We start from the raw sequence: 24808 nt of genomic DNA, 5'->3' as shown, positions 1-24808 counted from the left end.
CTCTGCTTTCCGGCCGCTGTGCTCACAGTCAGTGCAGAGGAGTGCAGAGAAGCACAGCGCCGGAGGACAGACAGCGGTAGGTAAGTATGAAGTGTTTGTTTTTATCGGTATCGCTGCAGCGTCGCTTAGTGTGACGGTACCTTTACAATGGAGAGGAGACACAAAAGAACTATAGAAGCTTTCAGTTAAGACTTGAAAACCTGAAAGAAAGTGAAGAATGAAAACTCAATAGTAGAGAAAACACACATCCGCACTGCTCAAAGGTCAAACTCAATGACCGTATTATATTATCGGTCTAGCACCACAGAAAGTGATACTGGCTGTATGAATCCTTTACACCTGAATCAACGGGGTGCTGCTGCCAGAAAAAATATATACAGAATCCAATGGCAAAATAGAAAAAGTAGGCGCGCACTTACCCTGTTGCGGTGAATATCACTTTATTAGGACATATAAACAAATGGATAGCAGGGAGGGATAGAGTCAGCCACGGACAACGGTCGTTTCGTGCTCTACGGCACTTCAACGGGTCCAAGGGGTCCAACGGGTCAACGGGTTTATATGTCCTAAAAAATAGGGCTGTTGGCAATTTAAAATTGGTTCCAGTGGTACAAGGGCAGCAGTACAATGGTCAGTGGAGGCCTAGTGGAAGGAGGGACCGCAGACAGGCTTCGAAGGCCTAACATAAAAAAATAGGGCTGTTGGCAATTTAAAATTGGTTCCAAGGGTACACGGGCAGCAGTACAATGGTCAGTGGAGGCCTAGTGGAAGGAGGGACCGCAGACAGGCTTCGAAGGCCTAACATAACAAAAATGTCAATACAATGGTATTGTCAGTGCCAGGCATTGAAGGATGTCAGCGCATAGACTAAACATTGGTGGAGCTGTGAGAGATAATTTTGCAAGTGGTAGAGCACTGTTTGAGCTGGGGGGGGGGGAACTGTCTTGTGGCCGGCGGTACAGGCCCAGGGCCCCTCATATTACAACGGTGTGTCTGACGTTGGGTGCGCACCACCACCGCCAGAGACAATTTATTGTACTATGAGGGACCCAGTGGCAGTGCCGTCGACCAAAAGCGGGCACACCCACATATAAACAAATGGATAGCAGGGAGGGATAGAGTCAGCCACGGACAACGGTCGTTTCGTGCTCTACGGCACTTCAACGGGTCCAAGGGGTCCAACGGGTCAACGGGTTTATATGTCCTAATCTAGTGATATTCACCGCAACAGGGTAAGTGCGCGCCTACTTTTTCTATTTTGCCGAAGAATGAAAACTGGCTGTGTTAGAAAGTGTTTAATATTGGCTGCTGCTATTAGACAGATTTCGATGTTTTGCTATTATTGTTCTGTCAATATCTATAGTCATTAGAAAGTAATCTACTGTATCAATTATTTATCTCTCATTTTTGCTGATAAACTATCGTCTCTTAAACTTGTCCATTTCCTTCTTTTCTTTGTAGAATTATTTTTTGGGGAAATCCTTATATGATGAAGAGTCTACTATCATTCATCATTATGCCTTTGCCGAAGACCCTACATTTTTTAAGTATCCTGATTTTTCTGCTGGCTGGGCTCTTAGTATGCCACTTGTGAGAAGGTAATATTTTTTTAGATTCTTTTGTGCAGAATAAAATGCTAAAGGAGCGCCGTTTTCTACTTGGTATTCATAAATGAAACTCATGCAAAGTTATGAAAACAATTTTATGGTGAACCATTGAGTTATTATTCCATTATGCCTCCACTTTACATGATTTATGGGGCTCTACGAGGATTTAATATTGCATGAAAAAGAAGGTGTCCCTCCTTGTTGCACGATAAAATAAAGTTCGGCAACACTTAACGAGCTGAACACTTTCTTTGTATAGTTCATCATCAGATTGATTTCTTCTTGAGATATTGCTGTACAGAACTAAGAATGAAAAGAAGCGCTGAGGCTTGGCTCGATGACAGCTTGCTGCTTTATATATTTAATTAGTGATAATGATACTTGTGTGAGTCCAGCATGTTTTAGGCCTCTTTCACACTTCCGTTTTTTACAATCAGTCACAATCCGTCAAAATGTTGAAAGGATGGATCCTGTGCAGATTGTAAAAAACTGATGCACTGGATCCGTTTTTTTTTTTTTTTACGGATCCGTCGAGGCAGTTGCCGGAATTTAAGGCTATATGCACACATGCGAAAACACATACACAACACAGCCCATTCAATTCCCGAGGCCCCCGCAGCCTTCCTGATCCTTGCGATGCTCCCGGCAGCTCCTGTTCCCAGTGATGCCTTGCGAAACAATGACCTGTGATGACGTAGCTGTCTCGCGTGATGCTACGTTATCTGGGGTCATTTCGCAAGGCATCCCTGGGAACAGGAGCTTCGGGGAGCATCGCGAGGAGCGGGAAGGCTGCAAGGGCCGCCGGAAGGTGAGAATATCACGTTTTTTTATTTAACATTATATCTTTTTACTATTGATGCTGCATAGGCAGCATCAATAGTAAAAAGAGAGCGTGCGCGAGAGAGAATTTCCCTGACTGGAAATTCTTCTGCACATGCTCAGTTTCAAAAGACTGAATCCGTCGCTGGATTCCTGCTTTTGACAGTCAGCGACGGATCCTGCACCCATAGGCTTCCATTATAGCCAACGACAGACACCGCAGGATCCATTGCTGTCCGACTTTTCGATGTACAAAAAAACCATTCCTCTGTGCATTGTCTCTGCCTGACGGACAGTCTATGAGAAAAAATCAAATCCAGCAGAAACATTTGCTGGATCCGTTTTTTTTCTTAAAACAACGGATTGTGACTGATGGCAAAAAACGGAAGTGTGAAAGAGGCCTTTCTCCTGAAGAAGGTGCAAAAGAGAAAGTAGTCGAAAAGGAAATTCTCAGTGCATGATCTGCACCCTTCTTTGGCTCCATCTTATAAGATTGTTCTTGTCCAAATAAAAGACACAAAGCGTAAATAAGATCTTATCTGGGTAAAATGCCAAAAGAAGTGTCTAATGGTGCTCACCTAGTCCGGATGTGTGCACACAACCACTGATGACGCTCAGGCTGCTGCAGACCCATGATGCAAGATGAAGGATGCTATCCGAGTGTAAGTGATTTGTCAACGCGTTTTGAAGTATACATACCTCTTCAGGACTACTACGATAAAAATGCATTCAGCAGCTTAATGTATATTTATCATGGCTGTCCTGAAGAAGAAGTATGCATACTTCGAAACGCGTTGACATATCACGTACACCAAGATTGTTCTTGTGTCTCCTAACTGCCCCATAAACTTTCTCTCTCGGACCAGTTCTGTATAGATGTTTGTTCACATAGGGCGAGGGATAAGTTGATGCCAAGGTACTTCCGGCACTTCTTTATATCTGTGGTCAAACAATGCAACATTTTTAATTCCAGCATTCCCAACCTATTTACCTCCATTATCATTTAGGTAAATAAAGTGAAGCACCAATAGAAATATCATAAAATATACTTTATTAGACACAATTAAAAACTAAGAAAGGGTGCAAAAGGACAAAAAGAGGGATTTTAATCCTAAATGTGCGACAACGATAACCGTATACAGAGCTGAAATCACATCTACTCCAATTCAATTTACTATCAAGTATCCAAATAACAATAAAAATTCACATTGGTATTGAAGGGATTAATAGCCTGGGAGTTCAAAATCAGATGGTCAGCTAAACAGTGCAAGAATGCCAGGATGTATCCATGTTGACTTGTTAGTTACCTAATTCATTCCAATGCACTCAAAAAAAATCCTATCAAATTAGCCATAACCCAACGACTACCAAGAGTCATAAGGTTAGGATATGGTATAAGAGGCTAAAATTGGACGAAAAATGTGTTATTAAAATCCCTCTTTATTGTCCTTTTGCACCCTTTCTTAGTTTTTAATTGTGTCTAATAAAGTATATTTTATGATATTTCTATTGATGCTTCACTTTATTTACCACTTTATTTGCTAATGAAGGTAAATAGGTTGGGAATGATGTTATAGTGGAGTACTACCTACCATTGACAGGTAGATTTATATTGATTGGGGACTAATTTTTTGCAATTCAATTTTTTATTCCAGTTAAAGGTTTTGTCAAGGTAGTTAAAATTATACATAAAGAGAACTAGACGTAAAAAAAAGTTGCCTATTAATCTGACCCCATGTGCCTGCAGGCAATTGTATGATCATAACCATGGTATTTGAAGCTAAACTATACATGATTTCTAAGAAGTGAAAACTTTCCTCCATGTGTGTAAAGTCATCGGGACAGTATGTTATCTTGGCCGAATCGCCAAACACCTCTTTTGAAAACACGCTCATTTCATTTGACCGATCTCCCCAGACTGGTGACATCAAAGCATGCTTTTTTGAACTGATACGCAGTGAGCTTGTTGAGGCTGATATGTCTGGATAAGTCATCAATATTAGGTCAGTGAGAATTGCAAAATTGCTTGTATTAGCAAGAACTATCCAACAATATCCATTCATGAAGATGGGAATAACCTTTTAAGTTGTCGCATAAGTGTTGGGGCTCTCTCACACTTGCGATGAAATTGGACAAATGCAATCCGGTGAAAAATCAGATTTCATTCGGACCAATGTTATGCAGTGATTCAGTGCTCATCTTCGATTTGTTAATCAGCTCGGATTGGATTGCGATTGGACTGCGAAATCCGCAATCACCAATACAAGTCAATAAGTGCGAGAAAAAAATTGAAGAGCACTCGGACCATGCGTGTGCCTTCTGGTTTTTATGCACCCATCTTATAGGAAACCCGACATTTCATCAGCCGAGTACAGTAAATTCACAGCGTGACCCGTCAGAGTAGGAAAATCTATGTATTGAAGAATATTTCCTTTGAAATCTATCTTTAAATTTCATAGAGAGTTACTCTGTGTAAAAGCTGATGTTCAAATCGTATTGCATACAGATCGCATTCGCATGTCATTCGGATGATAGGTGTTAAAAACTGCATTGTATTCGCATGACACTTGTCCGACTTTTCTGCATCAACATCGGACTGAATTTTTACATTTTAGTGTGACTCCGGCCTTAGATTGTAGGTAGATCATTGCCATGAAAGAGTTTGCCAGCAATTCTCATCAAATCTCATGTATGGGACTTAAAAAAAAAAAAAAAAAATAACAAGAATAAACATTTCTCACATTTCTGCTCTGTCAAGGCCCTGCTCATCACCACTTTTTTATTGCATGCATGTTTTGTCCTCGGCACCTGACGAGGCAATGAATGGTCTGTGCGGTCATGTACCGTGCATGATATATTGTCATGCATTGCTGTAAACTTGAAGCAGTAAGTGGGTGGGTTAGCTGCACAAAAGTGGAGACGCTTTTTAAACAGAGCAATAGTTGATGGATCCCATCGATGTAGCGGGTGGAGGTCAATCATACCGGGATAAGGATGGGGCCTTGCATATCAGGACAGGGATGGGGGCCAATCATACCAGCATCCTATTAAAGAAAAATGAATATTCATTGCCCTCCACGCCCATGGGTGTGGAATGCAGTGAATATTCATTTCTCTTTAGCAGCAGGCACAGGAGTTAGCTGTAGCAGCGGGCTGCTGACACTGTGACCTGCTGCTCTGCCACTGCCTCACCTCCCGACCACAGCCAGAGCTGGTACATCTGAACCATTAGACGCACCCCCAAAAAAGTGCATCTTATAGTCCGAAAATTACGGTAGTAGTTGCAAGCAGATTTGAATCAGTTTTTCATGTGAATCCGCTAGATAAATCCGCTAAAAAAACTGTGTGATCTTACCTTAAGAGGTAAAATAAAAACCAAAATAGTTTATTAAATCAAATACACATACAAAGAATGCTAGCCAAATAGTAGGGCTATACACAAAAGAGGGGAGTAAGTATAGGAAACCTGCTGGCACAGCAGGAGTGACGACGAGTAATAAAGGTGAAACAGCCAAGTGTGAGAATAGCAAACCCTAGTCAAACGGGTGTTGTGAATTCTGTTGTCAGGCTCCCTCCTGTGGTCATGAATGGTACTTCGGCTGGTTCTGTCCTTGGACTTCCTCTGGTGGGTGTTTCTGAGTTTCCTTCCTCAGGTGACGAGGTTAATTCGTTAGCTGCTGCTCTATTTAACTCCACTTAGATCTTTGCTCCATGCCACCTGTCAATGTTCCAGTATTGGTCTAGTTCACTCCTGGATCGTTCTTGTGACCTGTCTTCCCATCAGAAGCTAAGTTCCAGCTTGTATTTCTTTGGTTTTCTATTTTTCTGTCCAGCTTGCTATTTAATTTGTTGTCTTGCTTGCTGGAAGCTCTGGGACGCAGAGGGAGCGCCTCCGCACCGTGAGTCGGTGCGGAGGGTCTTTTTGCGCCCTCTGCGTGGTCTTTTTGTAGGTTTTTGTGCTGACCGCAAAGTAACCTTTCCTATCCTCGGTCTGTTCAGTAAGTCGGGCCTCACTTTGCTAAATCTATTTCATCTCTGTGTTTGTATTTTCATCTTTACTCACAGTCATTATATGTGGGGGGCTGCCTTTTCCTTTGGGGAATTTCTCTGAGGCAAGGTAGGCTTTATTTTTCTATCTTCAGGGCTAGCTAGTTTCTTAGGCTGTGCCGAGTTGCATAGGGAGCGTTAGGCGCAATCCACGGCTATTTCTAGTGTGTTTGATAGGTTTAGGGATTGCGGTCAGCAGAGTTCCCACGTCCCAGAGCTCGTCCTTATTATCAGTAACTATCAGGTCATTCCGTGTGCTCTTAACCACCAGGTCCATTATTGTCCTGACCACCAGGTCATAACAAACGGGTAAATGTAGGGTCATGAAAGCCTAATAGGTGAAAAATAAAGGTGCTATAAATAGATACCATGAGGCACTGCCTGATAAGGCGAATCCCCAATAACCCTACATATCCCAAAGGTTAGTTACAACTCACCCATAATAGCCGATAGTATATAGGTCCTCCCACTGAACCCTTGACGCGCGTTTCCCCTTCTTGAAGAAGCATCTATGCGAAACGTGCGTCAAGGGGTCGCAGTGGGAGGACCTATATACTATCGGCTCTTATGGGTGAGTTGTAACTAACCTTTGGGATATATAGGTTTATTGGGGATTTGCCTTATCAGGCAGTACCTCATGGTATTTATTCATAACACCTTTATTTTTCACCTATTAGGCTTTCATGACCCTACATTTACCCATTTGACTAGGGTTTGCCATTCTCACCCTTGGCTATTTCACCCTTAATACTCGTCGTTCCTCCTGCTGTGCCAGCAGGTTCCCTATACTTACTCCCCTCTTTTGTGTATAGCCCTACTATTTGGCTAGCATTCTTTGTATGTGTATTTGATTTAACCCCTTAGTGACAGAGCCAATTTGGTACTTAATGACCGGGCCAATTTTTGCAATTCTGACCACTGTCACTTTGTGAGGTTATAACTCTGGAACGCTTCAATGGATCCCGCTGATTCTGAGATTTTTTTTCGTGACATATTGTACTTCATGTTAGTGGTAACATTTCTTCGATATTACTTGCGATTATTTATGAAAAAAACGGAAATATGGCGAAAATTTTTAAAATTTTGCAATTTTCAAACTTTGTATTTTTATGCCCTTAAATCAGAGAGATATGTCACGAAAAATAGTTAATAAATAACATTTCCCACATGTCGACTTTACATCAGCACAATTTTGGAAACAAAATTTTTTTTTGTTAGGGAGTTATAAGGGTTAAAAGTTGACCAGCAATTTCTCATTTTTACAACACCATTTTTTTTTAGGAACCACATCACATTTGAAGTCATTTTGAGGGGTCTATATGATAGAAAATACCCAAGTGTGACACCATTCTAAAAACTACACCTCTCAAGGTTCTCAAAACCACATTCAAGAAGTTTATTAACCCTTTACGTGCTTCACAGGAACTGAAACAATGTGGAAGGAAAAAATGAACATTTAACTTTTTTTGGCAAACATCTTAATTCAGAACCATTTTTTTTATTTTCACAAGTGTAAAAACAGAAATGTAACCATAAATTTTGTTATGCAATTTCTCCTGAATACGCCAATACCCCATATGTGGGGGTAAACCACTTTTTGGGCGCACCGCAGAACTTAGAAGTGAAGGAGCGCCGTTTGACTTTTTCAATGCAGAATTGGCTGGAATTGAGATCGGACACCATGTCACGTTTAGAAAGCCCCTGATGTGCCTAAACAGTGGAAACCCCCCACAAGTGACCCCATTTTGGAAACTAGACCCCCCATGGAACTTAACTAGATGTGTGGTGAGAACCTTGAATGCCCAAGTGCTTCACCGAAGTTTATAATGCAGTGTCGTGAAAATATAAAAAAAATTTTTTTCCACAAAAAAGATTTTTTAGCCCCCAAGTTTTTATTTTCACAAAGGTAACAAGAGAAATTGGACGCCAAAAGTTGTTGTGCGATTTCTCCTGAATACGTAGATACCCCATATGTGAGGGTAAACCACTGTTTGGGCGCACCGCAGAGCTTGGAAGTGAAGGAGCGCCGTTTTACTTTTTCAATGTAGAATTGGCTGGAATTGAGATTGGACGCCATGTCGCGTTTGGAGAGCCCCTGATGTGCCTAAACAGTAGAAATCCCCCACAAGTGACCCCATTTTGGAAACTAGACCCCCCATGGAACTTATCTAGATGTGTGGTGAGAACCTTGAATGCCCAAGTGCTTAACCGAAGTTTATAATGCAGTGTCGTGAAAATATAAAAAAAATTTTTTTCCACAAAAAAGATTTTTTAGCCCCCAAGTTTTTATTTTCACAAGGGTAACAAGAGAAATTGGACGCCAAAAGTTGTTGTCCAATTTGTCCTGAGTATGCTGGTACCCCATATGTGGGGGTAAACCACTGTTTGGGCGCACGGCAGTGCTCGGAAGGAAGGAGCGCCGTTTTGGAATGCAGACTTTGATAGAATGGTCTGCGGGCATTATGTTGCGTTTGCAGAGCCCCTGATGTACCTAACCAGTAGAAACCCCTCCACAAGTGACCCCATTTTGGAAACTAGACCCCCCAAGGAACTTATCTAGATGTGTGGTGAGAACTTTGAATGCCCAAGTGCTTCACAGAAGTTTAGAATGCAGAGTCGTGAAAATAAAAAATATTTTTTTTTTCCACAAAAAAGATACTGTAGCCCCCAAGTTTTTATTTTCACAAGGGTAACAGGAGAAATTGGACTGCAATAGTTGTTGCACAATTTATCCCGAGTACGCTGATGCACCATATGTGGGGGTAAACCACTGTTTGGGCGCACGGCAGAGCTCGGAAGGGAAGGAGCGCCTTTTTGGAATGCAGACTTTGATAGAATGGTCTGTGGGCATTATGTTGCGATTGCAGAGCCCCTGATGTACCTAAACTGTAGTAACCCCCCACAAGTGACCCCATTTTGGAAACTAGACCCCCCAAGGAACTTATCTAGATGTGTGGTGAGAACTTTGAATGCCCAAGTGCTTCACAGAAGTTTAGAATGCAGAGTCGTGAAAATAAAAAATATTTTTTTTCCACAAAAAGGATTTTGTAGTCCCCAAGTTTTTATTTTCACAAGGGTAACAAGAGAAATTGGACCCCAGAAGTTGTTGTCCAATTTATCCCGAGTATGCTGATGCCAAATATGTGGGGGTAACCCACTGTTTGGGCGCACGGCAGAGCTCAGAAAGGAGGGAGCACCATTTGACTTTTTGAGCGCAAAATTGGCTGTTGTGTTTGGAGACCCCCTGATGTACCTAAACAGTGGAAACCCCCCAATTCTAGCTCCAACCCTAACCCCAACACAACCCCTAACCCTAATCCCAACCCGATCCATAATCCTAATCACTAACCCTAACGATAATCCCAACCCTTACCCCAAAACAACCCTAATGTCAACCCTAATCAAAACCCTAAATCCAACACACCCCTAATCCTAATCTCAACACTAACCTCAAACCTAACCCTAATCCCAATACACCCCTAATCACAACCCTAACCTTAACCCTAATCCCAAACCTAACCCTAATCCCAAGCGTAACCCTAATGCCAACCCTAACCCTAATACCAACCCTAATCTAAACCCTAACCCTAATCCCAACTCTAACCCTAACTTTAGCCCCAACCCTAACCCTAGCCCTAAGGCTACTTTCACACTTGCGTCGTTTGGCATCCGTCGCAATCCGTCATTTTGGACAAGAAACGGATCCTGCAAATGTGCCCGCAGGATGCGTTTTTTGCCCATAGACTTGTATTGCCGACGGATCGTGACGGATGGCCACACGTCGCGTCTGTCGTGCACTGGATCAGTGTTTTGGCGGACCGTCAGCACAAAAAAACGTTCAATGTAACTTTTTTTGAACGTCGCATCCGCCATTTCTGACCGCGCATAGATTGGGCAGCGGATGCGTTGAAAAACTACATCCGCTGCCCACGTTGTGCACAATTTTCACAACGTGCGTCGGTATGTCGGGCCGATGCATTGCGACGGCCCCGTACCGACGTAAGTGTGAAAGAAGCCTAACCCTAAATTTAGCGCCAACCCTAACTCTAAATTTAGCCCCAACCCTAACCCTAAATTTAGCCCTAACCCTAGCCCTAACCCTACCCCTAGCCCTAACCCTACCCCTAGCCCTAACCCTAGCCCTAACCCTAGCCCTAACCCTAGCCCTAACCCTAGCCCTAACCCTACCCCTAACCCTAGCCCTACCACTAACCCTACCCCTAACCCTACCCCTAACCCTAGCCCTAACCCTAGCCCTAACCCTACCCCTAGCCCTAACCCTACCCCTAACCCTAGTCCTAACCCTAACCCTAATTTTAGCCCCAACTGCTCTTCTCCTGCCGGCCGGCAGATGGAGACAGATGGCGGGCGCACTGCACATGCGCCCGCCATTTTCTTTTGCCCAGAAGATGCCGGCGGCCAGGAGGAGCAGCAGGAGGATCCAGTGACACAGGTGAGTATGATAGGGTCCCCGAATCCCCCTATTTCTCTGTCCTCTGATGTGCGATCACATCAGAGGACAGAGAATTACTTTGCTTTTTTTTTTTTTTTTTTTGCGGTCGCCGGTAAACAGTTAATTACCGGCGATCGCAAAACAGGGGTCGCTAAAACCGACCCCCGATCATGCTCTTTGGGGTCTCGGCTACCCCCGGCAGCCGAGACCCCAAAGATTCTCGCGGGGCCGGCCGGCGGGCGCACTGCGCATGCGCCCGCCATTTTCAAGATGGCGGCGCCCACCGGGAGCCACGAGGAGCATCGGGGAAGATAGGTAAGTATTGGGGGGCTACCTGGGACCCCTTTTCTCTATCCTCCGATGTGTGATCACATCGGAGGATAGAGAAATTAAAAAGAGATCGCGTTTTTTTTTTTTTTGCGATCGCCGGTAAACGGTTAATTACCGGCGATCGCAAATGCGGGGTGGGTTAAAAAACCCCCGAATCATGTTCTCTGGGGTCTCGGCTACCCCCGGCAGCCGAGACCCCGGAGAAAATCCGACTCTGGGGGGCGCTATTTACTTTTTCCACAGCGCCGTTAATTAACGGCGCTGTGGTTTAAGTACCCTTAGCGGCCGCCGTTAAAAGGCGTATCGGCGGTCGCTAAGGGGTTAATAAACTATTTTGGTTTTTATTTTACCTTTTTTGGTGTTTTCTGTACTCTATATTCTTTGGTGTTGGTATAGTGCAGGAGTATTACACTAGCTCATATATTTTGTTGCATATATGCATCTACGTAGGGAGCAGGGCTTTTGCCTTCCTCGGCCTTGGCATTTTTCTGTGCTTATTCTGATTTTGGTTCTAAGATCTTACCTTAAGAGTAGAATGGAATTCTTTATTTAAAGAGTGACTAAACTTTTTTTTTAACCAGTTTATTTGCTGCTGTCAGCTGCATTGATATCACAATGTACTCATTTGGAGTACAGATGATGGCAGTGATTGGTGATGCACCTGTATCCTCCTCTCAGTTGTGCTTATCAGAATAATCTCGAACAACAGCTTATCCCCAGTGTTAAAGATCATTCAGATGTCAATTATTATTATTTATTTATATAGCACCATTGATTCCATGGTGCTCTACATGAGAAGGGGTTACATACAAGTTACAGATATCACTTACAGTAAACAAACTAACAATGACAGACTGATACAGAAGGGCGAGGACCCTGCCCTTGCGGGCCTACATTCTACAGGATTATGGGGAAGGAGACAGTAGGTTGAGGGTTGCAGGAGCTCCGGTGTTGGTGAGGCGGTAGCTTCGGTAGTGATGAGGTGGCAGTGGGGTCAGTGCAGGCTGTAGGCTTTCCTGAAGAGATGGGTTTTCAGGTTCCGTCTGAAGGATCCGAATGTGGTTCATAGTCGGACATGTTGGGGCAAAGAATTCCAGAGGATGGGGGATATTCGGTAGAAGTCTTGGAGTCGGTTGGATGAGGAGCGAATAAGTGTGGAGGAAAGAAGGAGGTCTTGGGAGGACCGGAGATCACGTGAGGGAAGATATCGGTATATTAGTTCAGAGATATATGGAGGAGACAGGTTGTGGATGGCTTTGTAGGTCAGTATTAGTAATTTGAACTGGATACGCTGAGGGAATGGGAGCCAGTGAAGAGATTTGCAGAGGGGGGAAGCAAAGGAGTAGCGAGGAGAGAGATGAATTAGTCGGGCAGCAGAGTTAAGAATGGACTGGAGAGGTGCAAGGGTGTTAGCAGGGAGGCCGCAGAAAAGGATGTTGCAGTAGTCAATGCGGGAGATGATGAGGGCATGCACAAGCATTTTGGTAGATTAGCGGTTGAGGAAAGGACGGATTCTGGATATATTTTTGAGCTGGAGGCGACAGGAGGTGGAAAGAGCTTGGATGTGCGGTTTGAAGGACAGGGCAGAGTCGAAGGTTACTCCAAGGCAGCGGACTTCCGGTACGAGGGAAAGCATGATGTCATTGATTGCGATAGATAGGTCAGGTAAGGAAGATCTATGGGATGGAGGAAAGATGTTGAGTTCAGATTTGTCCACATTGAGTTTGAGGAAGCGAGAGGAGAAGGAGGAGGATGTGGCTGATAGGCACTCTGGGATTCTGGACAGCAGAGCGGTGACATCTGGGCCAGAGAGGTAGATCTGAGTGTCATCAGCATAGAGGTGGTACTGGAATCCGTGGGACTTTGAGTTGTCCTAAGCCAAGTGTATAGATTGAGAAGAATATGGGTCCTAGAACAGATCCTTGGGGGACTCCAACAGAGAGAGGGTGGGATGAGGAGGTAGTGTGGGAGTGGGAGACGCTGAATGTGTGGTTGGAAAGGTACGAGGAGATCCAGGATAGGGCGAGGTCTTTGATGCCAAAGGAGGAGAGGATCTGTAGTAAAAGGCAATGGTCAACCGTGTCGAAAGCAGAGGACAGGTCTAGAAGGAGGAGTACAGAGTATTGTCCATTAGCTTTCGCGGTAAGTAGGTCGTTAGTGATTTTGGTCAGGGCTGTCTCAGTTGAGTGATGGGGCGGAAACCAGATTATAGATTGTCAAAGAGCAAGCTAGATGAGAGTTGGGAGGAAGCTTCAGAGTGGACGTGCTGCTCCAGGAGTTTGGAAGCGAATGGGAGCAGTGATAATGGGCGATAGCTAGGCATAGCAGTTGGATCGAGGGTTGGCTTTTTAAGGATAGGCGTGATTGTGGCATGTTTGAAAGCAGAAGGGAAGGTGCCAGAAGATAGTGATAGGTTGAAGAGGTGGGTTAGGGATGGGATAAGTGTTTAGGTTGGGGAGGAGGTGGGATGGGATGGGGTCGAGCACACAGGTCGTGAGGTGCGATTTGGAGAGGAGACAATTAAGCACCCCTTCAGTGATGTTGGATAGGGAGGTTATGGGGTTTGGGCATTGGTCTGGTATACAAAGGGGTTGTGGTGGTTGAACAATGAAGACTTGCCTTGTCTGGTCGATCTTATTTTTAAAGTGTGTGGCAAAGTCCTCAGCAGAGATGAGGGAGGTTGGAAAGGGCATTGGGGGGCAGAGGAGGGAGTTAAAGGTTTTGAATAACTGGGGTTGTAGGATAGGGAAGATACGAGGGTTGTGAAGTAGACCTGTTTAGCAGAGGTGAGAGCAGATTTAAAAGCAAGTGTTGCCTGTTTGAATGCAGTGAAGTCGTCTTGCAGGTGTGTTTTCTTCCAACGCCGCTCCGCAACCCTGGACACTTGCCGGAGCTTTTTAGTGGTGTTATTGTGCCAAGGTTGTCTATTGATACGTCGTACTCTGCCATGGACGAGAGGGGCAACTGTGTCAATAGCTGATGCGAGAGTGGCATTGTAGAAAGCAGTGGCACTGTCTGTGTTGTGTAGTGAGGATATGGATGCTAGTGGTAGGATAGAATCAGAGAGTGTGTGGGTGTCTAGGTGTGCAAGGTTTCTGCGGGGGTGCGCATTTTGCTGGACATAGATGACTGGTGGAGAGGACAGGGATGAGGTGAGCAGATGGTGGTCGGATAGAGGGAAGAGGGGAGGTGGTGAAGTTAGAGAGCAGAGACGGGTGAAGACCAGGTCTAATGTATGTCCGTCTATGTGGGTGGCTGCGGAGGACCACTGAGTAAGTCCAAAGGATGTCAATGCCTGTTCTTGTACGCTAAAATCGGTCTGTGTTACTTCAGTGTGGTCAGTGTTAGTTTTTATCACCAAAGTGTGGTCTGAGATCATTAATTCTTCTCAGATGTAAAAAAACAAATTGGAAGTTTCTCAAGGTTCTCTTATCAAACAGACCATGAACAGGCCATGAAAAATTGACATCACGTAGCTGGATCCATAGAATTGCATTGGCAAGTTTGATCCAACACTCTGATCAATATCTGACAAGTCTCTACTAGTGATGAGCGAGTGTACTCGTTGCTCGGGTTTTCCCCAGCACGCTCTGGTGACCTCAGAGTATTTGATTTTGCTCGGAGATATAGTTTTCATCGACTCAGTTGCATGATTTACGGTTTCCAGATACGCTGAATACATGTGAGGAATGCCTGTTTGTTAGGGAATTCCCACATGTATTCAGTGTATCTGGAAGCCGTAAATCATGCAACTGAGGTGATGAAAACTATATCTCCGAGCAATAACAAATACTCGGAGGTCATCCGAGCATGCTCGGGAAAATCCAAGCAACGAGTATACTCGTCTCTATGCATTTGTGCGCTCCACTCGGTCTGGGGAAAAAAAAACAGACATGTGAATTACCCTATATACTATTAAAGGTACTAGTGCTATATGTGAAATACATGGATAGCACTTGTAGAACAAAGCTAACTTCAGAATGAGCCCATAGTTAGTCACAGCTGCTGAGTTGTCCCTTTCACTGCCATCATCTTTACTCTAAATGAGTCCATTCTGATGTACATATAGTTAAAAGGTTGGCAAATAGTCTGGGGAAAAGCAGGAGTTTACAAGCCAATTACATGCAGTGTTTTTATAGGAATGAAGAGACATACCTCAAAGTGATTTGCATATTTGCATAACTTTCTAGGCTGGACACAATGATAAAAAAAAATCTGTAAGTAAAATTAACCCTTTTAAGCCATCTATATAGGCATGCAGGTCATGGTAATCTGAATAAAATTATATCTTAATATCTGTCTCCCAACGTTTTATTCCAGACACATCCTTATTTTTCTTAATATGTAAATGATTTGTTAAGATCTATGGGCCGGTCATAGATCACCCTGAGAATCTGCCTCCTAGGATTATTATAAATGAAAGGGGCATTACCAGTGTGAGACATGTAGACTAGGAGAGCAGACTGTCAGTCATTACATGTCTCACACTGGTAGGGCCCCTTTTCATTTAACCCCTTAGTGACGGAGCCAAATTTTTGAAATCTGACCAGTGTCACTTTATGTGGTAATAACTCTGCAACGCTTCAACAAATCCCAGTGATTTTGAGACTGTTTTTTCGTGACACATTATACTTTATGATAATGGTAAATTTAGGTCAATATGTTTTGTGTTTGTTTATAAAAAATATCAAAAATTTGAGAACAATGTTAAAAAATTAGCAATTTTCAAAATTTGAATGATTATCCCTTTAATCCAGATGGCCATACCACAGCAAACCATTAATAAATAACATTTCCCACATGTCGGCTTTTAATCAGTATCATTTGTAAAATGTTATTTTATTTTGTTAGCCTTTTTGCAGGTTTAACCCCTTAGTGACGGAGCCAATTTGGTACTTAATGACCGAGCCAATTTTTGCAATTCTGACCCCACTGTCACTTTATGAGGTTATAACTCTGGAACGCTTCAACGGATCCCGCTGATTCTGAGATTTTTTTTTTCGTGACATATTGTACTTCATGTTAGTGGTAACATTTCTTCGATATTACTTGCGATTATTTATGAAAAAAACGGAAATATGGCGAAAATTTTTAAAATTTTGCAATTTTCAAACTTTGTATTTTTATGCCCTTAAATCAGAGAGATATGTCACGAAAAATAGTTAATAAATAACATTTCCCACATGTCTACTTTACATCAGCACAATTTTGGAAACAAAATTTTTTTTTGTTAGGGAGTTATAAGGGTTAAAAGTTGACCAGCAATTTCTAATTTTTACAACACCATTTTTTTTTAGGGACCACATCACATTTGAAGTCATTTTGAGGGGTCTATATGATAGAAAATAATGAAGTGTGACACCATTCTAAAAACTACACCCCTCAAGGTTCTCAAAACCACATTCAATAAGTTTATTAACCCTTTATGTGCTTCACAGGAACTGAAACAATGTGGAAGGAAAAAATGAACATTTAACTTTTTTTTTGCAAACATCTTAATTCAGAACCATTTTTTTTATTTTCACAAGTGTAAAAACAGAAATGTAACCATAAATTTTGTTATGCAATTTCTCCTGAATACGCCAATACCCCATATGTGGGGGTAAACCACTTTTTGGGCGCACCGCAGAACTTAGAAGTGAAGGAGCGCCGTTTGACTTTTTCAATGCAGAATTGGCTGGAATTGAGATCGGACGCCATGTCACGTTTAGAGAGCCCCTGATGTGCCTAAACAGTGGAAACCACTCAAGTGACACCATTTTGGAAACTAGACCCCTTAAGGAACTTATCTAGATGTGTGGTGAGCACTTTGAACCCCCAAGTGCTTCACAGAAGTTTATAACGTAGAGCCGTGAAAATAAAAAATCGCTTTTGTTTACACAAAAATGATCTTTTCGCCCACAAATTCTTATTTTCACAAGGGTAACAGGAGAAATTAGACCACAAAAGTTGTTGTGCGATTTCTCCTGAATACGTCGATACCCCATATGTGAGGGTAAACCACTGTTTGGGCGCACCGCAGAGCTTGGAAGTGAAGGAGCGCCGTTTTACTTTTTCAATGTAGAATTGGCTGGAATTGAGATTGGACGCCATGTCGCGTTTGGAGAGCCTCTGATGTGCCTAAACAGAGGAAACCCCCCACAAATGAACCCATTTTGGAAACTAGACCCCTTAAGGAACATATCTAGATGTGTGGTGAGCACTTTGAACCCCCATGTGCTTCACAGAAGTTTATGATGTAGAGCTGTGAAAAAAAAATTGCATTTTTTTCTACAAAAATGATCTTTTTGCCCACAAATTTTTATTTTCACAAGGGTAACAGGAGAAATTAGACCACTAAAGTTGTTGTGCATTTTCTCCTGAGTACGTCGATACCCAATATGTGGGGGTAAACCACTGTTTGGGCGCACCGCAGAGCTTGGAAGAGAAAGAGTGCCGTTTTACTTTTTCAATGTAGAATTCGCTGGAATTGAGATCGGACGCCATGTCGCGTTTGGAGAGCCCCTGATGTGCCTAAACAGTAGAAATCCCCCACAAGTGACCCCATTTTGGAAACTAGACCCCCCATGGAACTTATCTAGATGTGTGGTGAGAACCTTGAATGCCCAAGTGCTTCACAGAAGTTTATAATGCAGAGCCGTGAAAATAAAAAATATTTTTTTTTCACAAAAAAGATATTGTAGCCCCCAAGTTTTTATTTTCACAAGGGTAACAAGAGAAATTGGACCCCATAAGTTGTTGTCCAATTTATCCCGAGTACGCTGATGCCCCATATGTGGGGGTAACCCACTGTTTGGACGCACGGCAGAGCTCAGAAGGGAGGGAGCACCATTTGACTTTTTGAGCGCAAAATTGGCTGTCGTGTTTGGAGACCCCCTGATGTACCTAAACATTGGAAACCCCCCAATTCTAGCTACAACCCTAACCCCAACACACCCCTAACCCTAATCCCAACCTGATCCATAATCCTAATCACTAACCCTAACCATAATCACAACCCTTACCCCAAAACAACCCTAATGTCAACCCTAACCATAACCCTAATCAAAACCCTAAATCCAACACACCCCTAATCCTAATCTCAACCCTAACCTCAAACCTAACCCTAATCCCAATACACCCCTAATCACAACCCTAACCTTAACCCTAATCCCAAACCTAACCCTAATCCCAAGCGTAACCCTAATGCCAACCCTAACCCTAATACCAACCCAAACCCTAACCCTAATCCCAGCTCTAACCCTAACTTTAGCCCCAACCCTAGCCCTAACTTTAGCCCCAACCCTAACCCTAGCCCTAAGGCTACTTTCACACTTGCGTCGTTTGGCATTCCGTCGCAATCCGTCGTTTTGGACAAGAAACGGATCCTGCAAATGTGCCCGCAGGATGCGTGTTTTGCCCATAGACTTGTATTGCCGACGGATCGTGACGGATGGCCACACGTCGCGTCCGTCGTGCACTGGATCAGTTGTGTTTTGGCGGACCGTCGGCACAAAAAAAGTTCAATGAAACGTTTTTTTGTACGTCGCATCCGCCATTTCTGACCGCGCATGCGTGGCCGTAACTCCGCCCCCTCCTCCCCAGGACATAGATTGGGCAGCGGATGCGTTGAAAAACTACAGCTGCTGCCCACGTTGTGCACAATTTTCACAACGTGCGTCGGTATGTCGGGCCGACGCATTGCGACGGCCCCGTACCGACGCAAGTGTGAAAGAAGCCTAACCCTAAATTTAGCCCCAACCCTAACCCTAAATTTAGCCCCAACCCTAGCCCTAACTCTAGCCCTAACCCTACCCCTAACCTAACCCTACCCCTAACCCTACCCCTAACCCTACCCCTAACCTAACCCTACCCCTAACCCTACCCCTAACCCTACCCCTAACCCTACCCCTAATTTTAGCCCCAAATGCTGTTCTCCTGCCGGCCGGCAAATGGAGACAGATGGCGGGCGCACTGGGCATGCGTCCGCCATGTTCTTCTGCCGGCGGCCAGGAGGAGCAGCAAGAGGATCCAGGGACACAGGTGAGTATTGTAGGGTCCCCGAATCCCCCTATTTCTCTGTCCTCTGATGTGCGATCACATCAGAGGACAGAGAATTACACTTTACTTTTTTTTTTTTTGCGGTCGCCGGTAAACAGTTAATTACCTGCGATCGCAAAACAGGGGTCGGTAAAACCGACCCCGATCATGCTCTTTGGGGTCTCGGCTACCCCCAGCAGCCGAGACCCCAAAGATTCTCCCGGTGCCGGCCGGCGGGCGCACTGCGCATGCGCCCGCCATTTTGAAGATGGCGGCGCCCACCGGGAGACACGAGGAGCATCGGGGGAGCTAGGTGAGTATTGGGGGGCCACCTGGGACCCCTTTTCTCTGTCCTCCGATGTGCGATCACATTGGAGGACAGAGAAATTAAAAAGAGATCGCTTTTTTTTTTTTTTTTGCGATCGCCGGTTAACGGTTAATTACCGGCGATCGCAAATGCGGGGTGGGTTAAAAAAACCCCGAATCATGTTCTCTGGGGTCTCGGCTACCCCCTGCAGCCGAGACCCCGGAGAAAATCGGCCTCTGGGGGGCGCTATTGACTTTTTCCACAGCGCCGTTAACGGCGCTGTGGTTTAAGTACCCTTAGCGGCCGCCGTTAAAAGGCGTATCGGCGGTCGCTAAGGGGTTAAAAATGTAGCAGCAATTTTTCATTTTTTTCAAGGAAATTGACTCAATTTATTTTTTTAGTGACTTACCCATGTTTGAAGTGACTTTAGGGGTCTCATATATTGGGAAACCCCCAAACATGATGCCATTTAAAAACAGCACCCCCTGACATATCGAAAACTGCTGTCAGGTAGTTTATTAACCCTTCAGGTGCTTTACAGGAATTAATGCAAAATGGTATGACAGAAATGAAAATGTGTATTTTTACCACCTAAATGCCTCTAACTTCTGAACAGGTTACAACAGCTATCAGATGCTAATGCTGCTATTTGGTCATGAATTGCCATGGCAAACATCAGGACCACAAAATCATGATCCGAGAGCACCAATTGAGATAAAGAGGAAGCCCCCACACTCTGTTAACCATATATAATGATGTAGTCACTATTTACAGCAGCATCTAAGGGGTTAAACAGATATGTACAGTGCAAACACTGATTTTGGCTGATGCAGAAAGTTGTCAGCTATAGTGCACAGCTGACAGCTACTGCATTGTTACCTGTATGGGGAGGCTATTCTCTTATATCTCAGGTCAGTTAAAAGACATTGGCTGTTATTAAGGGATTAAATTAACTTTTGGAGGCAGATTCTTAGAGTCCGGCCCAAAGATCTTAACAGTTCATTTACATATTTTAAAAAACGCGTATTTCTCTGTAATAAGACAAAAGATCGCTAATATCAAGGTATCGTTTTATTCAGCTTCCCCTGACCTGCTTGCCCATATAAACGGCTTAGAAAGATTGATCCTACTGACAGATTCCTTTAAAAAATAAAAAAAAGTTGTTACTCTTTAAATGTTAAAAAAGTTGAAATTCCAATTTATCAGAACACAAGTGGGTGTAATGTAACCTGAAAACACACAACTGATCATTCTGACGATCTTTTCCTGATTTTATTCAGAATGTAAATTGGAGAGATGAGATGATTAAGGCGGTCATTATACTTTGACAGTCTTATGAGCCTTTGAAGGAAAACATTGTTCACTATTGCTGTAAGTCAAGTGCTTTGTTCAATGTGAGTAAGAGCTGCAATAAAAATGATCCATTAGACTAAATAGTTTGCAAAGCATCCACAGGGGATCCCACAAATTCTATCCCACTGATATTGCTGTAAAACTCTGTTTGTTATTAGTAATCACATACGCCCTATTTCATCATTTGCAGGGTTTAATGAACTCCTTTTTTCTCTTGTGTATTAATTGCCGTTTTGGGTGAAAAATACCTTGAAATGGCGCATGCGATTCATAAATTTATAAATTTAATACAGAGTAAAAAAATGTTCCTTTTTTCTGTGTTGAACTGGTTTTGTGACTTTTTGCGATGTCGCACGTTTAAAAAAAAAAATAACACAAAAATTGTGCCCAAACACTGACAAACTAAAAACTACACCAGGGGAGTGAGACAGTTTGTTTTCGCTTTTTTAGTCGTAATTGATGAATCAGGGAAAAACATTTAGAATCGCTAAACTTCACAAAGCTGAACACACAAAAAAAGCAGAGTGTCAGAAAAATCTGTTAATGATTTTTCATGATTAAGACATGCAAGGTACTTCTGGGGGTTGTCCATCTATATGGGCATTTAGGTCATAGGAAGCTGAATAAAATGATACCTTGATATCTGTGATCCGATGTTTTATTCCAGAGAAAGCCATGTTTTCTTACATGTAAATGAGCTGTTCAGGACCGTGGAGCGGACATAGATTGTTTTAAAATAAAAAAGTAGTTACTAGTGTGATGTGTAATGGCCGCTCTCTGCTCTCCTGATCTCACTGCAGAGCTGTGTGTGATTATACCTGACACATCTGCAGGTTCCCCTCAGCTTCCATCTCACAGGCAGACAGGGCTGCAATACAGTAGAGCTGTGAAAGCTGCAGCTGCTAATGTGTTTTTATGAGACAAAGTTCAGTTGTATCCTATGTTAGTTACACATCTCACACTGGTAACATTACCTTTTATTTAAAAGAAGCTCTGGAGGCGGACTCTCAGGGTGATCTATGTCTGGCCCATAGTCCTGAAGAGCTTGGAGCTCCCCCTGACACAGGGCCACGAGTTCTCGGTACCGGGCCTCTCTGGTTCGGTTCTGAGGCTGTCACGGTGGCTAGACCCGGTCCGTGACCCTGCTAAGGGGCGTCCAAGAAAGGTGGTACAGTCTGTCAAGGGTTCGTGATGCCACCTGTGGTGTTTGGTCAGGGTGACCGACGCTGCTGTGGGGTCCGCTGGGGTGATGGAATGGCAGCTGGATGGTATACCTTCCCACAGGTGAAGTATATCCCCAGGGCTTCCCAGTAAGGTAGATGGTAATGGTGTGAGGTGCAGTCAATAACGAGGACACAGGGTTGCAGTCTCTTTACCTCTTTACTGAAGACTTCAGGATCCACAATCCAGAGCACGCTTAACAGGGCTATCTGAGACCGGCCGGTCCGATGGGCACATCCGGAGTTTCCTTCGCAGATCAAAATCGTTGCCTGCCACTAGCGCCTGTTTGTGTTGTAGTCCTACCCTGCTGAGCATTCGGAATAGTCCTCACAACTGCTGTTCTCGTTCGTTCGTTCTCTACAGCTCTCTTTGTTTAGTTCCAGATGTTACTAGTTCAACGTCCCCCAGATATGTTATGGCTAGGACGCACCCGTATGACGGGAAGGCCTGGAGTTCTTCCGGGACCCTAGAGACGCCCCTCTCCCACAGTTGCCCCCTATGTCTTTGTAGGTGTTTAGGTGAGACAGCCAACCTATAATTAACTGTCCTGCGGAGTTTGGAGTAAGGCCTAGAGTCAGTTACTCCCACGGTGTTCCGGCCACCGGCTACACGCCTCAGTAAGATGTTGCCTCAGTCTCACGGCACGACTCCTACTGGTACTCCTTTGTGCTTGATCTTGTTTACACTGTTCCACAATATCCTTCCCTTCGTGTCTCTCTCTTGGATACCGCCGCGGGGTGTGCAGGCGCCTGTGTCTTCTCCCTGCAACACCCCCTGCCACAGGATGTTGCCTGAATCCAACCCAGTCAGCTTCTGACTGACTTCCTCCCCGACCCCTAGTTTTACCAGTGTGAGGAGTGGCCCAATAAATAAAGCCTTTTGCTCCCCCTAGTGGCCGGAGTGTGAAGTGTAAAGTGTTCTGGTGATACCTGGTCAGGAGAACTCCTTTAGTGCCATCGGGCGTATCATCACTCCCCTTAGTGGCAGAGCGTCATACTGCAACGACCAGATCTCTGGGGCGCTGCACTCCCCCCCTTCCCCCCCCCCCCCCCCGGTTAGATCCAGTACTCCTGGACTGGGAAGAAGAACAACAATACATTGCAGCAAAAGACATACAAAATTTTGAAATGCTAAAACAAGTAAATAGAACAATGCTTCCCTTTATGGGAGGTGAAGACACTTGAACGTTGCAAACAAAATTAAATATTTTTAAATAACATGTTGACTATAAATAACTCAGTACCCAGCCGGGTATTCTACCAAGTGCAAACATTGAACAATAATTAAACTTTTTCCTTTAAGGGCGTATAAGCTGAACCCACTAAAGGCCTACTATAAAATACTATATAAATAACTCAACTTTTCTTTCCGTTCTAACTTCCCCAATGCAGGACCGCCTAGCTCCTTGGCTGGGCCTACTGTCATTGTACCGACCATCTTTCTACAGTTCTCAGGAGGACTCTCTCTCTAACCCCTACGGGTTCACTTTCAAACTTTCCTGTCCTCAGTCTCTATCAACATTATCAAACTTTCTAAATTTCAACATTATTAACGTTTCAACTTTTATTAACCCCTTAGCGACCGCCGATACGCCTTTTAACGGCGGCCGCTAAGGGTACTTAAACCACAGCGCCGTTAATTAACGACCCTGTGGAAAAAGTAAATAGCGCCCCCCAGAGTAGGATTTTCTCCGGGGTCTCTGCTGCCGGGGGTAGCCGAGACCCCAGAGAACATGATTCGGGGGGTTTTTAACCCACCCCACATTTGCGATCGCCGGTAATTAACCGTTTACCGGCGATCGCAAAAAAAACCAAAAAACGCGATCTCTTTTTAATTTCTCTGTCCTCCGATGTGATCGCACATCGGAGGACAGAGAAAAGGGGTCCCAGGTAGCCCCCCAATACTTACCTATCTCCCCCGATGCTCCTCGTGGCTCCTGGTGGGTGCCGCCATCTTCAAAATGGCGGGCGCATGCGCAGTGCGCCCGCCGGCCGGCCCCACGAGAGTCTTTGGGGTCTCGGCTGCCGGGGGTAGCCGAGACCCCAAAGAGCATGATCGGGGTCGGTTTAACCGACCCCTGTTTTGCGATCGCTGGTAATTAACTGTTTACCGGCGACCGCAAAAAAAAAAAAAATTGTCAAAGTGTAATTCCCTGTCCTCTGATGTGATCGCACATCAGAGGACAGAGAAATAGGGGGATTCGGGGACCCTGCCATACTCCCCTGTGTCCCTGGGTCCTCCTGCTGCTCCTCCTGGCCGCCGGCAAAAGAAAATGGCGGGCGCATGCGCAGTGCACCCGCCATCTGTCTCCATCTGCCGGCCGGCAGGAGAAGAGCAGTTGGGGCTAAAATTAGGGTTAGGGGTAGGGTTAGGGCTAGGATTAAGGTTAGGGCTAAATTTAGGGTTAGGGTTGGGGCTAAATTTAGAGTTAGGGTTGGGGCTAAATTTAGGGTTAGGCTACTTTCACACTTACGACGGTACGGGGCCGTCGCAATGCATCGGCCCGACATACCGACACACGTTGTGAAAATTGTGCACAACGTGGGCAGCGGATGTAGTTTTTCAACGCATCCGCTGCCCAATCTATGTCCTGGGGAGGAGGGGGCGGAGTTACGGCCACGCATGCGCGGTCAGAAATGGCGGATGCGACGT

General features: G+C 44.4%; 1 protein-coding gene across 1 annotated transcript in view; it reads left to right on the top strand.

Annotated features, from left to right (window-relative positions):
• Positions 1–24808, top strand: part of B3GLCT (beta 3-glucosyltransferase) — a 715243-nt gene that overhangs the window by 457239 nt on the left and 233196 nt on the right. The window contains exon 7 of the mRNA XM_069759003.1: positions 1462–1598. Coding sequence (XP_069615104.1) covers positions 1462–1598 — 137 coding nt within the window. The remainder of the gene's footprint in view (positions 1–1461; positions 1599–24808) is intronic.

This window comes from Ranitomeya imitator, chromosome 3 (assembly GCF_032444005.1).
Source record: "Ranitomeya imitator isolate aRanImi1 chromosome 3, aRanImi1.pri, whole genome shotgun sequence".
Taxonomy (NCBI): Eukaryota; Metazoa; Chordata; class Amphibia; order Anura; family Dendrobatidae; genus Ranitomeya; species Ranitomeya imitator.
This window is presented reverse-complemented; position numbering and strand designations above follow the sequence as displayed.